At 46.0% G+C, this 14,315-nt stretch overlaps 1 protein-coding gene across 1 annotated transcript in view; it reads right to left on the minus strand.

Annotated features, from left to right (window-relative positions):
* VWA8 (von Willebrand factor A domain containing 8) overlaps positions 1–14,315 on the minus strand; it is a 244,047-nt gene that overhangs the window by 98,375 nt on the left and 131,357 nt on the right. Inside the window, exons 22-26 of the mRNA XM_054163092.1 lie at positions 13,454–13,529; positions 12,176–12,311; positions 10,838–10,957; positions 7,205–7,410; positions 772–923 (exon numbers count right to left, since the gene is read on the minus strand). Coding sequence (XP_054019067.1) covers positions 772–923; positions 7,205–7,410; positions 10,838–10,957; positions 12,176–12,311; positions 13,454–13,529 — 690 coding nt within the window. The remainder of the gene's footprint in view (positions 1–771; positions 924–7,204; positions 7,411–10,837; positions 10,958–12,175; positions 12,312–13,453; positions 13,530–14,315) is intronic.

Genomic DNA, 14,315 nt, shown 5'->3' on the forward strand with positions numbered 1-14,315 from the left:
TGAAAGGGAAATATTTGTTTCTTCATAAATAAATTATGTATTAGTGCTCAGTCCAGAGCAGGTTTTCTAATTGCTTTTCAATATGATCTGCTTAAGCCTGCTGCCCATGAATTATATAAAATGAGTGACATCTGTCTCACAATTCAGCCTTAAAAAGAAACACCAACAAAAAACACCACCAAAAATTCCAACACCCCCTCCCCCCCATTTTGATTCTAACCTCTGAACAAAATGTACGATGTAATATGTCAACTGGTAACATCATTAAAGAATAACAGTGATATACAGGCACATACCCCAAATTATTCTTAATGTGCATTGTCCTACTCTGTAGCAGTATTTCTGCAGGGTCTTTCCTGAGTGTCAAAGATCAAACCCCACTACCAAAGCGGGACACAATCCCATTACCACCAACGACAACTCTTTCTGTTACCCATTTAGGGGGTCAATAACAGCGCTGCCATGTTTTGCAATTCAATTAAAAACACAGGAAAAGAAACAAGTATTTCCCTTTATTAATATACACATCTTCACCATACAGGCTATCAATATGTACATGGGCATTATCTATTAAATATTAGTAATAAGCAAATGCTCTATAGCAATTTCTGTTATGGCAACTTGTTTGGAGGAGTATAGATTTGAATCAGAGGAGGACTGACTTCAAGGATTCCAGGTTGCTTTCAAAGCAGTTAGCAGCAAGCAGCACATGATTACAAAGTGATCATAAGACACCCCTCCTTCTTATCATATATATTATGTTAGTCTTACTCCTTGGCCAGCTGCACATTGGTGGGTTTTGCTCCAATGGGTATCCCATGCTTGTGTAAAATGCCGAGTAAAACCTCACGCATTTCCACGTTGTAGGAGTCAAAGTCAAACACGTTTCGAACAACGCTTGCCAGCCCCTCAGTTGGAAATTTCTGTCAAGGAACAAAGACAAATTTTCATGAATATCTTGATCTGGACTCTAAATGAAGCACCAGTCTTAGTCAAGAGTTTCATGTTGTCACAACTTAATATATAGAACTAATCTCTGAAATATAAGAGCAGCTGCTGTGGTAGAAAGAGAATACCACTGCTAAGAATAGAATAGAATAGAATAGAATAGAATAGAATAGAATAGAATAGAATAGAATAGAATAGAATAGAATAGAATAGAATAGAATAGAATAGGATAGAATAGGATAGAGTAGGATAGAGTAGGATAGGATAGGATAGGGTAGGGTAGGATAGGATAGGATAGGGTAGGGTAGGGTAGGGTAGGGTAGGATAGGATAGGATAGGATAGGATAGGATAGGATAGGATAGGATAGGATAGGATAGGATAGGATAGGATAGGATAGGATAGGATAGGATAGGATAGGATAGGATAGAATTAACCAGGTTGGAAAAGACCTTTGAGATCATTGAGATCTTCGAGATCATCAAGTCCAACCTATCACCCAACACCATCTAATCAACTAAACCATGGCACCAAGTGCCTCATCCAGTCTGATCTTAAACAATTCCAGCGATGGTGACTCCACCACCTCCCTGGGCAGCACATTCCAATGGCCAATCACTCTTTCTATGAAGAAATTCTTCCTAACATCCAGCCTAAACCTCCCCTGATACAGCTTGAGACTGTGTCCTCTTGTTCTGGTGCTGGTTGCCTGGGAGAAGAGACCAACCCCCACCTGGCTACAATCTCCCTTCAGGTAGTTGTAGAGAGCAAGAAGGTCTCCCCTGAGCCTCCTCTTCTCCAGGCTAAGCAACCCCAGCTCTCTCAGCCTCTCCTCACAGGGCTGTGCTCGTGTCCTCTCCCCAGCCTCGCTGCCCTTCTCTGGACAATGTCTCAATGTCCCTTATTAAATTGAGGGGCCCAGTCCTGGACACAGGACTCAAGGTGTGGGCTAAGCAGAACAGGGGCAGAATGACTTCCCTGCTTCTGCTGGCCACACTATTCCTGATGCAGACCAGGATGCCATTGGCCTTCTTGGCCCCCTGGGCACACTGCTGGCTCATGTTCAGCCAGTTGTCAATCATTATCCCCAGGTCCATTTCTGCCCGGCTGCTCTCCAGCCACTCTGACCCCAGCCTGTAGTGCTGCATGGACATGTATTGATAGTATGATAGTATCAGTCAGGGTTGGAAGGGACCACAAGGATCATCTAGTTCCAACCCCCCTGCCATGGCCAGGGACACCCCACACTATATCAGGCTGGCCAGAGCCTCATCCAGCCTGGGCTTAAACACCTCCAGGGACGGGGCCCCAACCACCTCCCTGGACAACCCATTCCAGGGCTTCACCACTCTCATGGGGAAGAACTTCCTCCTCACATCCAGCCTGAATCTCCCCACCTCCAGATTCATTCCATTCCCCCTAGTCCTATCACTACCTGATAGCCTGAGAAGTCCCTCCCCAGCCTTCTTGTAGGCCCCCTTCAGATCCTGGAAGGCCACAATGAGGTCACCTCAGAGCCTTCTCTTCTCCAGACTGAACAGCCCCAACTCCTTCAGTCTGTCCTCACAGGAGAGGTGCTCCAGCCCTCTGATCATCCTCGTGGCCCTTCTCTGGACACCTTCCCTGCTGTTGATGCCCCAGAAATCAAAACAGTTGTTACCTGACTAGCCTCAGTGCTCAGATGTGCTTTTTCACCAAAATGTTCAACCCTTTTCTAAAAAAAAAAGGCAAAGAATTCCAAAATTGTGTGAAAGAAGTGAACACAATGGTACAAAGAGAGTGGGGCTGTGGAACTGCTGTAAGGGAAATTATTTAACAACATGACTAACTTCCCTCCTTCCTTCCTAAGGACCAGCAATTTGATTGACTCACTTCCCTCCTTCCTCTGTCTTTGCTACCTGAAGACCTAAAAGCTTCTTTCTTTGGAGTAACCATTATGTTTATGCTCATTGTTTACATTTGGCTGCTCCCAGCCTTTTTACTCTTCATCATGAAAAAACAAGGTACAGTAAACAAGATGTTGCGCCCTTTCAAAGAGGCTGGGGATGTTCAAAGCGAATGTTACGGAAGAAATCAAAGCTGCAGGTTGGGAGATTGACTTGGATATTTACACTTGACTTTGAAAGAGGTGAAAACTTAGCAGCTGGGAAACATCCCTGCGGACCTGTGCCCACTGTCCAGGTTGAAGTGACCATACTAATCTGGTTAAGTGAAGAAGATGGAAGCAGAAAGCCAGTGCCCTCAAAACAGTTAGCAATGTAGCTCTTCCAGTCTGCAAGGGACCTCGACAGGCTGGGCAGATGGGCAGAGTCCAACGGCATGAGATTTAACACATCCAAGTGCCGGGTTCTGCACATTGGCCACAGCAACCCCATGCAGAGCTACAGGCTGGGGTCAGAGTGGCTGGAGAGCAGTCAGGCTGAGAGGGACCTGGGGGTGCTGGTTGACGGTAGACTGAACATGAGCCTGCAGTGTGCCCAGGCAGCTAAGAGGGCCAATGGCATCCTGGCCTGCATCAGGAACAGTGTGGCCAGCAGGAGCAGGGAGGTCATTGTGCCCCTGTACACTGCACTGGTTAGGCCGCACCTCGAGTACTGTGTCCAGTTCTGGGCCCCTCAGTTTAGGAAGGAGGTTGACTTGCTGGAACGAGTCCAGAGAAGAGCAACAAAGTTGGTGAGGGGTTTGGAACATAAGCCCTACGAGGAGAGGCTGAGGGAGCTGGGGTTGCTTAGCCTGGAGAAGAGGAGACTCAGGGGTGACCTTATTACTCTCTACAACTACCTGAAAGGAGGTTGTAGACAGACGGATGTTGGTCTCTTCTCCCAGGCAAGCAGTACCAGAACAAGAGGACACAGTCTCAGGCTGCGCCAGGGGAGATTCAGGCTGGATGTTAGAAAAAAGTTCTATACAGAAAGAGTGATTGCACATTGGAATGGGCTGCCTGGGGAGGTGGTGGAGTCGCCATCACTGGAGGTTTTTAGGAGAAGACTTGACGGGGTACTTGGTGCTGTGGGTTAGTTGCTTGGGCGGTGTTGGATTGGTTGATGGGTTGGACGCGATGATCTTGAAGGTCTCTTCCAACCTGGTTTATTCTATGTATAGTACAAATTATATTCTATGTATAGTACAATTAGATGCCATTCACACTCAAAAGAACAAAAATAAACAACTGTCTTATAGTTCTGTACCAGCTGGTGACCAAAGACAGTGTGACTTTAAATGACCTGGAGACAAATGAAGGAAAGAAGGAGGAAGAGACAAGCAGCATGAAGACACGAAGGAGTTCATTTACCCAAACCACCCGCTTCTCAGCAGCACAGAACTGTCTCTCAAGGATGTGACTTTTCCACTTTCATATCAAATGCAACTCTGTGTTTAGAGATCAGCATGTACATGTCCTGCCAGTTTGGCAAACAAATGCCTGCCAGCTGGTAATAGACCCTAATAAACTGCTAGGATTATGTGTTTATTTCATAATATCATAGTATCAGTCAGGGTTGGAAGGGACTACAAGGGTCATGTAGCTCCAATCCCCCTGCCATGGCCAGGGACACCCCACACTAGATCAGGCTGGCCAGAGCCTCATTCAGCCTGCTCTTAAACACCTCCAGGGACGGGGCCTCAATCACCTCCCTGGACAACCCATTCCAGGGCCTCATCACTCTCATGCTGAAGAACTTCCTCCTCACCTCCAGCCTGAATCTCCCCACCTCCAGCTTCATTCCTTTCCCCCTAGTCCTATCACTACCTGATAGCCTGAGAAGTCCCTCCCCAGCCTTCTTGGAGGCCCCCTTCAGATACTGGAAGGCCACAATGAGGTCACCTGGGAGCCTTCTCTTCTCCAGACTGAACAGCCCCAACTCCTTCAGTCTGTCCTCATAGGAGAGGTGCTCCAGCTCTCTGATCACCCTCATGGCCCTTCTCTGGACACCTTCCAGCACCTCCAGATCCCTCTTGGAATAGGGGCTCCAGAACTGGAGGCAGTACTCCAGGTGGGGTCTCCCCAGAGCTGAGTAGAGGGGGAGAATCCCCTCCCTTGACCTGCTGGCCACACTTCTCTTGCTGCAGCCCAGGATCTGATTGGCTTTCCGGGCTGCAAGTGCACACTGAGAGCTCCTGTTGAGCTTCTGGTCCACCAGCACCCCCAAGTCTCTCTCCTCAGGGCTGCTCTCCAGCCAGTCTGCCCACTGGTCAGTGGGCCATTTGGATGGCTTCCTCAGCTCTTAGGCCTGAATTTTGTTAACTCTTTGCACAAAGTTCTGAAGTCATCAATAACACAAAGAAATAAACAATATTGTCACAGTATAACAATTCCCTTTCTCTCATGACCTCATTGATCTTTAGGAGACTACAAAGAACAAAACTCTATGCCTCCCTAGAAATCTTGAACTGGTTTTTAGAAGTAGCAATTCTAATGTCTGTGTATATGGATGAATGTACAGGAATATCTTCCTGAGCACAAACTAAAACCCATCATGCAAGCCAGTTATACTAAACAATGTTAAGCACAGTACCAGTAGGTCAAATAACTTGTGAGAAATGAGATTTGAATTGCCTAATTACATTAATATTTCCACTAAGCACTTCTTTTCAATCTAGGGTTCAGTCATTCAGGAAATGATCTATAAAATAAACCATTACTAATTTTATATTATAAGCAGAACAAAATAAAACCACTGCTATTTCAAACAGCATTAAGATCATTGATGTTTCAAATACTTCAGACAAAAAATATTCCATCAATTTAAAAGGACTGAAGTCAGGCTCTATTGTAGTCTTTTCTTTTAAAGTTCATCTTTGCAGAGGGCTTTGCAGGGGGACCTCGACAGGCTGGGCAGATGGGCAGAGTCCAACGGCATGAGACTGAACACATCCAAGTGCCGGGTTCTGCACACTGGCCACAACAACCCCATGCAGAGCGACAGGCTGGGGTCAGAGTGGCTGGAGAGCAGCCAGGCAGAGAGGGACCTGGGGGTACTGGTTGATGGCAGGCTGAACATGAGCCTGCAGTGTGCCCAGGTGGCCAAGAGGGCCAATGGCATCCTGGCCTGCATCAGGAACAGTGTGGCCAGCAGGAGCAAGGAGGTCATTGTGCCCCTGTACACTGCACTGGTTAGGCCAGACCTTGAGTACTGTGTCCAGCTCTGGGCCCCTCAGTTTAGGAAGGATGTTGAGTTGCTGGAGTGTGTGCACAGAAGGGCAACAAAGTTGGTGAGGTGTTTGGAGCACAAGCCCTGTGAGGAGAGGCTGAGGGAGCTGGGGTTGCTTAGCCTGGAGAAAAGGAGGCTCAGGGGAGACCTTCTTGCTCTCTACAACTACCTTAAGGGAGGTTGTAGCCAGGTGGGGGTTGGTCTCTTCTCCCAGGCAACCAGCACCAGAACAAGAGGACACAGTCTCAGGCTGTGCCAGGACAGGTTTAGGCTGGAGATTAGGAAGAAATTCTACACAGAGAGAGTGATTGCCCATTGGAATGGGCTGCCTGGGGAGGTGGTGGAGTCACCATCACTGGAGGTGTTTAGGAGGAGACCTGATAGGGTGCTATATTTTCATGGTTTAGTTGATTAGGTGATGTTGGATGCAGTGATCTTGAAGGTCTCTTCCAACCTGGTTTATTCTATTCTATTCTATTCTATTCTATTCTATTCTATTCTATTCTATTCTATTCTATTCTATTCTATTCTATTCTATCCTATCCTATCCTATCCTATCCTATTCTATTCTATTAGAATTCACAAGTTCACAGTTAACATGTGAGTAGGGTGCAATCAGAGATTCTAGGCACCTGTTTCCTAAGTTGATGTAAGTCTAACATTTTCCTTAGAAAAATTCCACTAGTGATCTGTGGCTGTTATGCAGCAGAAGCTTGTTTTCCTCCCAAGAAACAGTTAAAGCCAAAAAACTTTTAGCAGCATAAACTGAACAGTTGTACTGTCCTGGAAGTATTCTGTGTTGAATATGGAGTATATAATGGAAGCTAGTATGAACACTGCATACCATGTTCACAGAATGAAAGTGATACTTTCTCACACAGTTCAAAAACAGACTCTGAGAGTTCTTTTCTATCTAGAAATGAAACATACAAAGATCTGCCTGTGCGCATCTGTGGTCCATACCTCAGACTCTCTGAACATGATTCCTTTACATACAAAGCTTTAAAAATGCATGAACAATAACTGAGTATTTTTGCAAAACTGTCAAGCACTAAAACATTAGCAGCAGTGATGAACTCAAGTTTCATTGAAATCTGATGTACTGTACCTGCAAATGTTTGACAATGTTCACAACTTCTCTGGTTGAATAGGGATAGGTAATAATTCCTTGGTCAGCTAAGCTCCTGAGTTCTCCAAAAGCAGCCACCAGTTTCTGAAGAATTGCCTCTGGAACATCAGGACCATACTGTCTAAGCATAGCCAGTTCAGACTCTGGTTTGGGATTATCAACAGCATGGCAACTAAAAATGTCCCCTACAAAGAAAAAGAGCAGCCAGTTAAGTGATTTATAAATACATAGCATCACAACACCCCTTTAAGTTTCATACAAGACCTTAAATGAAAAAGCAATGGCTCAGGAGGATGCTGAGAACCAGTTGGTTTGAAAAACAAAACACAACAGAAGTACTTTGAAATACATGAAGGAAAAACTTGCTGTGAAAAACATCAATGCTCCTGGAAACATGGAGATCTCTCCTGTCCTTTTAATGAAGGGAGTCATAAGGGAGAAATTCAAAAAGAATGGTATAGTATAGTATAGTATGGTATGGTATGGTATGGTATAGTCTAGTATAGTCTAGTCTAGTCTAGTCTAGACTAGAATTGAATTAACCTGGTTGGAAAAGACCTTTGAGATCATCAAATCCAACCTGTCACCCAACACCATAAATTTAACTAAACCATGGCACCAAGTGCTTCATCCAGTCTCTTCCTAAACACCTCCAGTGATGGTGACTCCACCACCTCCCCAGGCAGCACATTCCAATGGCCAATCTCTCTTTCTATGAAGATCTTCTTCCTAACCTCCAGCCTAAACCTCCCCTGGCACAGCTTGAGATTGTGTCCTCTTGTTCTGGTGCTGGTTGCCTGGGAGAAGAGACCAACCTCCACCTGGCTACAACCTCCCTTCAGGGAGTTGTAGACTGCAAGAAGGTCTCCCCTGAGCCTCTTCTCCAGGCTAAGCAACCCCAGCTCCCTCAGCCTCTCCTCACAGGGCTGTGCTCCAAACCCCTCCCCAGCTTTGTTGCCCTTCTCTGGACACCTTCCAGCAACTCAACATCTTTCCTAAACTGAGGGGCCCAGGACTGGACACAGTACTCAAGGTGTGGCCTAACCAGTGCTGAGTACAGGGGCACAATGAAACACAACTCAAATAAATGCAGGGGGGGCATAAAAGGAAAAAAGAGGAGAACTAACAGAATAAAAGTGCAAAGAAAGACTAGAAGGGTGAACGGGACCAAGCTGTGAACATGAGGACCAAAAGTAATAAATCACAGTAGCAGTCAGGGTTGGAAGGGACCACAAGGATCAGCTAGTTCCAACCCCCCTGCCATGGGCAAGGACACCCCACACTAGATCAGGCTGGCCAGAGCCTCATCCAGCCTGCTCTTAAACACCTCCAGGGACGGGGCCTCAACCCCCTCCCTGGACAACCCATTGCAGGGCTTCACCACTCTCATGGTGAAGAACTTCTTCCATACATCCATGATGATCAATTTGGTCTAAAGGGTCCGTGTAAGGAAGGAAATTGGGTCATGAAAAAGAAAGAGGCTACATAGCTGGGTGAAATTCAGAGCCATGAGTCTCTGACATGGAATGCCCATTCAGGAGAAACTACACCAGAAAAGCAAAAAGCTGTCATGCAATACAGAATTGGGTCTGTGCCTGCTTTATGAGTGTGTTATTTCTTTCAGAACAAACATTGCAGCCAAAGATAACAGATAAAACCTTCACATAAATGGCTAAGCTAACACAGATAACACAGCTAGGAGTCTGGAGGGCTGTTTGGTTCAGAGCCCCAGTATAACACTGCCAAAGCCTTGCCAGAGGTTCACCTAGGCTAACACCAGACTCTACAAACCAATGAATTCTTCATCATTTGCCTTTATGCAATGTGAATTCTTGCTTTTGCTGTGAGAGAAAGAGCTGGGGAATCTTTGCTGATGTTTAGAACTGTCCCAGTTTGAGGTAGATCCTCCCACCGGGGCAGAAAAAATGAGACTCAGACAAACAGAGTGCAGAAGAGATGGGAAGTTTAAATGGAAAAGCAGTGAGTGGTTTGCAGAGAACCACAAGCACAGTGACAAAAGAGATCCCAAAGCATACCCAGAAGCCTCCCAGCATTTCCCTTCTCCCTACCTGAGGGTACACCCCAACCCCCCAGGGCTCTTTCTTCTGCCCCTCCACTGTTTGGCTAATCTCACTGGCCAGATCTGAGATTGCCCTTCCCCCTTCTCCTCTTGGCATTAGGCCTAGCCAGGCCTAAGAGGCCTTGACATAACTCCCCCTCCAGTACCAGACAGGGAGCATCTCCCATGAGGGCAGTGAGGGAAGAAAGAGGAAGTATGAGACTGCAGATGGATTTATAGGGAGCAGGACATTATGGGTATGAAATACACAGCTTCCTGTGTCCACCCACTGGGCTGGACACCCAGGGCACCGAAGGTGTGTCTTGTGTGGCAGCAGCAGCAAGAGGAACTCAGCCTAAACTGCCACAAGAACCTACCAGCCACTGAAATGAGACTGCTATTGTTATGAAAAACTTTGATGTGAAATTTGGACACCTTTACCTGAAACTAGGATGAATTCAGTATCTTGTTAAACATATATCTATTATTAACGTCTATCACATATGGCCACATGCATCGAGAGGCTAACAAGGATTAAGAAACAGGCAGAACAGTGCTAACACCAGAAGAGGCTGTAGCCTCCCTTGCTGAAAGAGCTGTCCATCAAGCTTCTATCTCTTGTACTGAAGAGGACAGCACCTGGCCTAGGGCTTGTTTGATGAGGTAAAAAAAAAAAGGTGAGCAGTTGTGTTAAACATTGATGTCAGGTATGAAGCTGCTTAGAGATCATGCTTAACTAAGATTTCTTGTAATCCTGTCTGCTGTGCTTGCCTAGATCCCACAAAAAAGAATCACTGAATCAAACAGGTTGGAAGACACCTCCAAGATCACCTAGTCCAAAACTCTACCTAATCAACCATGCCACTAAGTGCCTCATCCAGTCTTAAACACCTCCAGGGACACTGACCTCACCACCTCCCTGGGCAGCCCATTCCAATGGCAAATTACTCATTCTGTGAAGAACTTTTTTCTAAGATCAAGCCTGAACTTCCTCTTGCACAGCTTGAAACTCTGTCCTCTTGTTTTGTTGCTGGCTGCCCAGGAGAAGAGACCAACCCCCATCTGGCTACAACCACCCCTCAGGCAGCAATGAGGTCTCTCCTGAGCCTCCTCTTCTCCTGGCTAACCAAGCCCAGCTCCCTCAGCCTCTCCTGATAGTTTTCAGTATTCAGTATCACTAAGGTTGGAAGAGACCTCAAAGATCATCGAGTCCAACCTGTCACCACAGACCTCATGACTAGAGTAGGGAGGACACTAGTGCCCACTGCAGGCTTGAACTCACAACCTTCCCCATTAAAGGTCTTATGTGCTACCAACTGAGCCACACCATAGGCGATGACAACACATAGCTGTTCACTTAAGGCAAGTTAGGGCATTTTTGTTAGGATATGTAAATTCACATGTTAGCCTGCAAGCTGAATCTCACCTCTAGTGTGTTATGTGAAACAAAGAATCAATATGCATAAGGACCCCAACCCCTCATGAAATCTAGCAAGGACAGCCATTTTATTAATCAGTTCTATTAAGAGCACCATTTAATATGAAGCACTTACCTAATGTGCCAAAAAAGTCATTACCCAAGAAAGGAAATCCAGGTCTATTTGCCAGAACTATCATTCTAAAATCAGGATGAATAGCTATTACATTTTCTCTTCCCTCTACATGAGCATGATCTGGAAAAGAAATAAAACTTATCAATTGCACATTACAGCTTTGTGATTACGAAGGAATTAAACAAATTCAATCAGACTTCTTAGAATTCTTCTAATCTAATTATGTTCTTAGAATGAGAAGAGCAGTTACCAAAAAAGGCTCAATCATAGAATCAATAAGGTTGGAATAGACCTCAGAGATCATCGAGTCCAACCTGTCACCCAACACCTCATGACTACTAAACCATGGCACTAAGTGCCATGTCCAATCCCCTCTTGGATACCTCCAGGGACGGTGACTCCACCACCTCCCTGGGCAGCACATTCCAATGCCTAACAACTCTCTGTGTGAAACTTCCTCCTAACCTCAAGCCTAAATCTCCCCTGGTGCAGCCTGAGACTGTGTCCTCTTGTTCTGGTGCTGGTTGCCTGGGAGAAGACACCAACCTCTGCCTGTCTACAACCTCCCTTAAGGTAGTTGTAGAGAGCAAGAAGGTCACCCCTGAGCCTCCTCTTCTCCAGGCTAAGCAACCCCAGCTCCCTCAGCCTCTCCTCACAGGGCTGTGCTCCAAACCCCTCACCAACTTTGTTGCCCTTCTCTGGACATACTCCAGCAAGTCAATCTCCTTCCTAAACTGAGGAGCCCAGAATTGGACACAGGACTCAAGGTGTGGCCTAACCAGTGCAGTGTACAGGGGCAGAATGACCTCCCTGCTCCTGCTGGCCACACTGTTCCTGATGCAGGCCAGGATACCGTTGGCCCTCCTGGCTGCCTGGGCACACTGCAGGCTCATGTTCAGCCTACTATCCACCAGTACCCCCAGGTTCCTCTCTGCCTGGCCGCTCTCCAGCCACTCTGACCCCAGCCTGTAGCTCTGCATGGGGTTGTTGTGGCCGATGTGCAGAACCCAGCACTTGGATGTGTTAAATCTTTATTTCTTATGGTGAATGAGAAGCAGCGAGGTCAACTGACAGTTTGTTGGATTTTCTTGTTCAGTTCTGGGGTTTGTTTTGTCTAATTTTTCACCAAACTCATGGGAATGCTACTTTAAGAACACTTTTGTGGCTACTGCAAAAGCATTGAAGAAAATTACTGTAAACTCTTTAATTGTTAGCCTTTTAACATCAAGTACTTTTTCCATCTGGACACTTTTGGATCCCTAGTTAGTTAAGTAATTGCTAAAACCCAGCAACCATTTACATTTACAGAGATGATCAAAACACTTTCTATCTACTTACTGGCAACAATTCGCCTTCCATCAGACAAAACCATTTCTCCGCTTTCCACTAAGGTTTTTAAGATACAGGTAACATTTGTGGGTGCTTTGTCTGCCTCATCAATCACCAAGATATGTCCAAACTTCACTGCTTTTACCTAGAAGAGAAAGGAATCAAAATATCACAACCCTCAAAGAAAACCTGCCCCACCATCCCTGCAAGAAACTGTTACTGATTTCTCCGTCAGCAGTGATGACATCTAAACACACTCAGAACTGACAAGCTCTGACTGAACTGCAGCAGAGAGAAGAGGAGGCAACTGCAACAAGAATGGTGGGTGTTTCTGTTTCTTTGGGATAGAGGTGGAATGGGCTATGCTAGGGAGGCAAGTGAGGAGGCTGACTGAGAATGACCTGGAAGTGCTGACAGAGAAATGCAAAAGCATTTTGTATCCAGACTGCCAGCATATAGCTGAAAGAATTGAAGAATGGCTGCAACAGCTGTTTGGAGTCCAGCTTAGCAGGTAGGTGTGCCATGGTATAGAAGAGGAGGAGGAAAATACCACTCTACCAGTTAGAATTAGAATTAACCAGGTGGGAAAAGACCTTCAAGATCATCGAGTCCAACGTATCAGCCAACACTATCTAATCAACTAACCCATGGCACTAAGTACCTCATCCAGTGTCTTCATAAACACTTCCAGTGATGGTGACTCCACCACCTCCCTGGGCAGCACATTCCAATGGCCAATCTCTCTTTCTGGGAAGAACTTCTTCCTAACATCCAGCCTAAACCTCCCCTGGCACAGCTTGAGACTGTGTCCTCTTGTTCTGGTGCTGGTTGCCTGAGAGAAGAGACCAACCCCTTCCTGGCTACAACCTCCCTTCAGGTAGTTGTAGACAGCAATGAGGTCTCCCCTGAGCCTCTTCTCCAGGCTAAACAATCCCAGCTCCCTCAGCCTCTCCTCATAGGGCTTGGGCTCAAGGCCTCTCCCCAGCCTTGTTGCCCTTCTCTGGACACGTTCAAGTGTCTCCATGTCCTCCCTAAACTGAGGGTCCCCGAACTGGACAGAGGACTCAAGGTGTGGCCTAACCAGGGCTGCGTACAGGGGCACAATGACTTCCCTGCTCCTGGCACAACAAATTGGCAAATGTGACCAAAGTTGATGAAATGTTAACAGACTGACTATGCCATCACATCAAATCACAAACAATTTTCCTGTTTGAAAAGCCAGCATGTTTAATTACTGGCTTAAATGAAAAACACTTCCAAATATACAGTCTTAATGTTACTACTGACCAGTGGTGAATCTTCATATATAATAAGACCATCTTTAACCGAAGGTTGTAGGGTAAGGCTTTGTACAGTGGTATCCCTGAAAGGTAAAAAAAACCAGTATTAATTAAAAATACATAGTTATATATAGTTATAGAATAGAATAGAATAGAATAGAATAGAATAGAATAGAATAGAATAGAATAGAATAGAACAGAACAGAACAGAACAGGGATAGGAATAGGAATGGAATAGAATAGAATAGAATAGACCAGGTTGGAAGAGACCTTCAAGATCACTGCATCCAACCCATCATCCAACACCATCTAATCAACTAAACCACACAATAAGCACCCTACCAAGTCTCCTCCCCTAAACACCTCCAATGATGGTGACTCCACCACCTCCCTGGGCAGCCCATTCCAATGGCTAACAACTCTCTCTGTGAAGAACTATCTCTTCACCTCCAGCCTAAATCTCCACTGGTGCAGCTTGAGACTGTGTCCTCTTGTTCTGGTGCTGGTTGCCTGGGAGAAGAGACCAACCCCCACCTGGCTACAACCTCCCTTCAGGTAGTTGTAGACAGCAAGAAGGTCTCCCCTGAGCCTCCTCTTCTCCAGGCTAAGCAACCCCAGCTCCCTCAGCCTCTCCTCACAGGGCTGTGCTCCAAACCCCTCCCCAGCTTTGTTGCCCTTCTCTGGACACGTTCCAGCAAGTCAACACCTTTCCTAAACTGAGGGGTCCAGAACTGGATGTTATGATAAAATGCAAAACAAACACACACACACAAAAAATGAAGGCTCCTTTTTTCTAAGAGGAGGAAAACTACTTTAGTTTTTAAATTCTTGAAGAACTTGTACAGACAACATCCTGCCAGCTCAGTGGT

Source organism: Dryobates pubescens, chromosome 7 (assembly GCF_014839835.1).
Source record: "Dryobates pubescens isolate bDryPub1 chromosome 7, bDryPub1.pri, whole genome shotgun sequence".
Taxonomy (NCBI): domain Eukaryota; kingdom Metazoa; phylum Chordata; class Aves; order Piciformes; family Picidae; genus Dryobates; species Dryobates pubescens.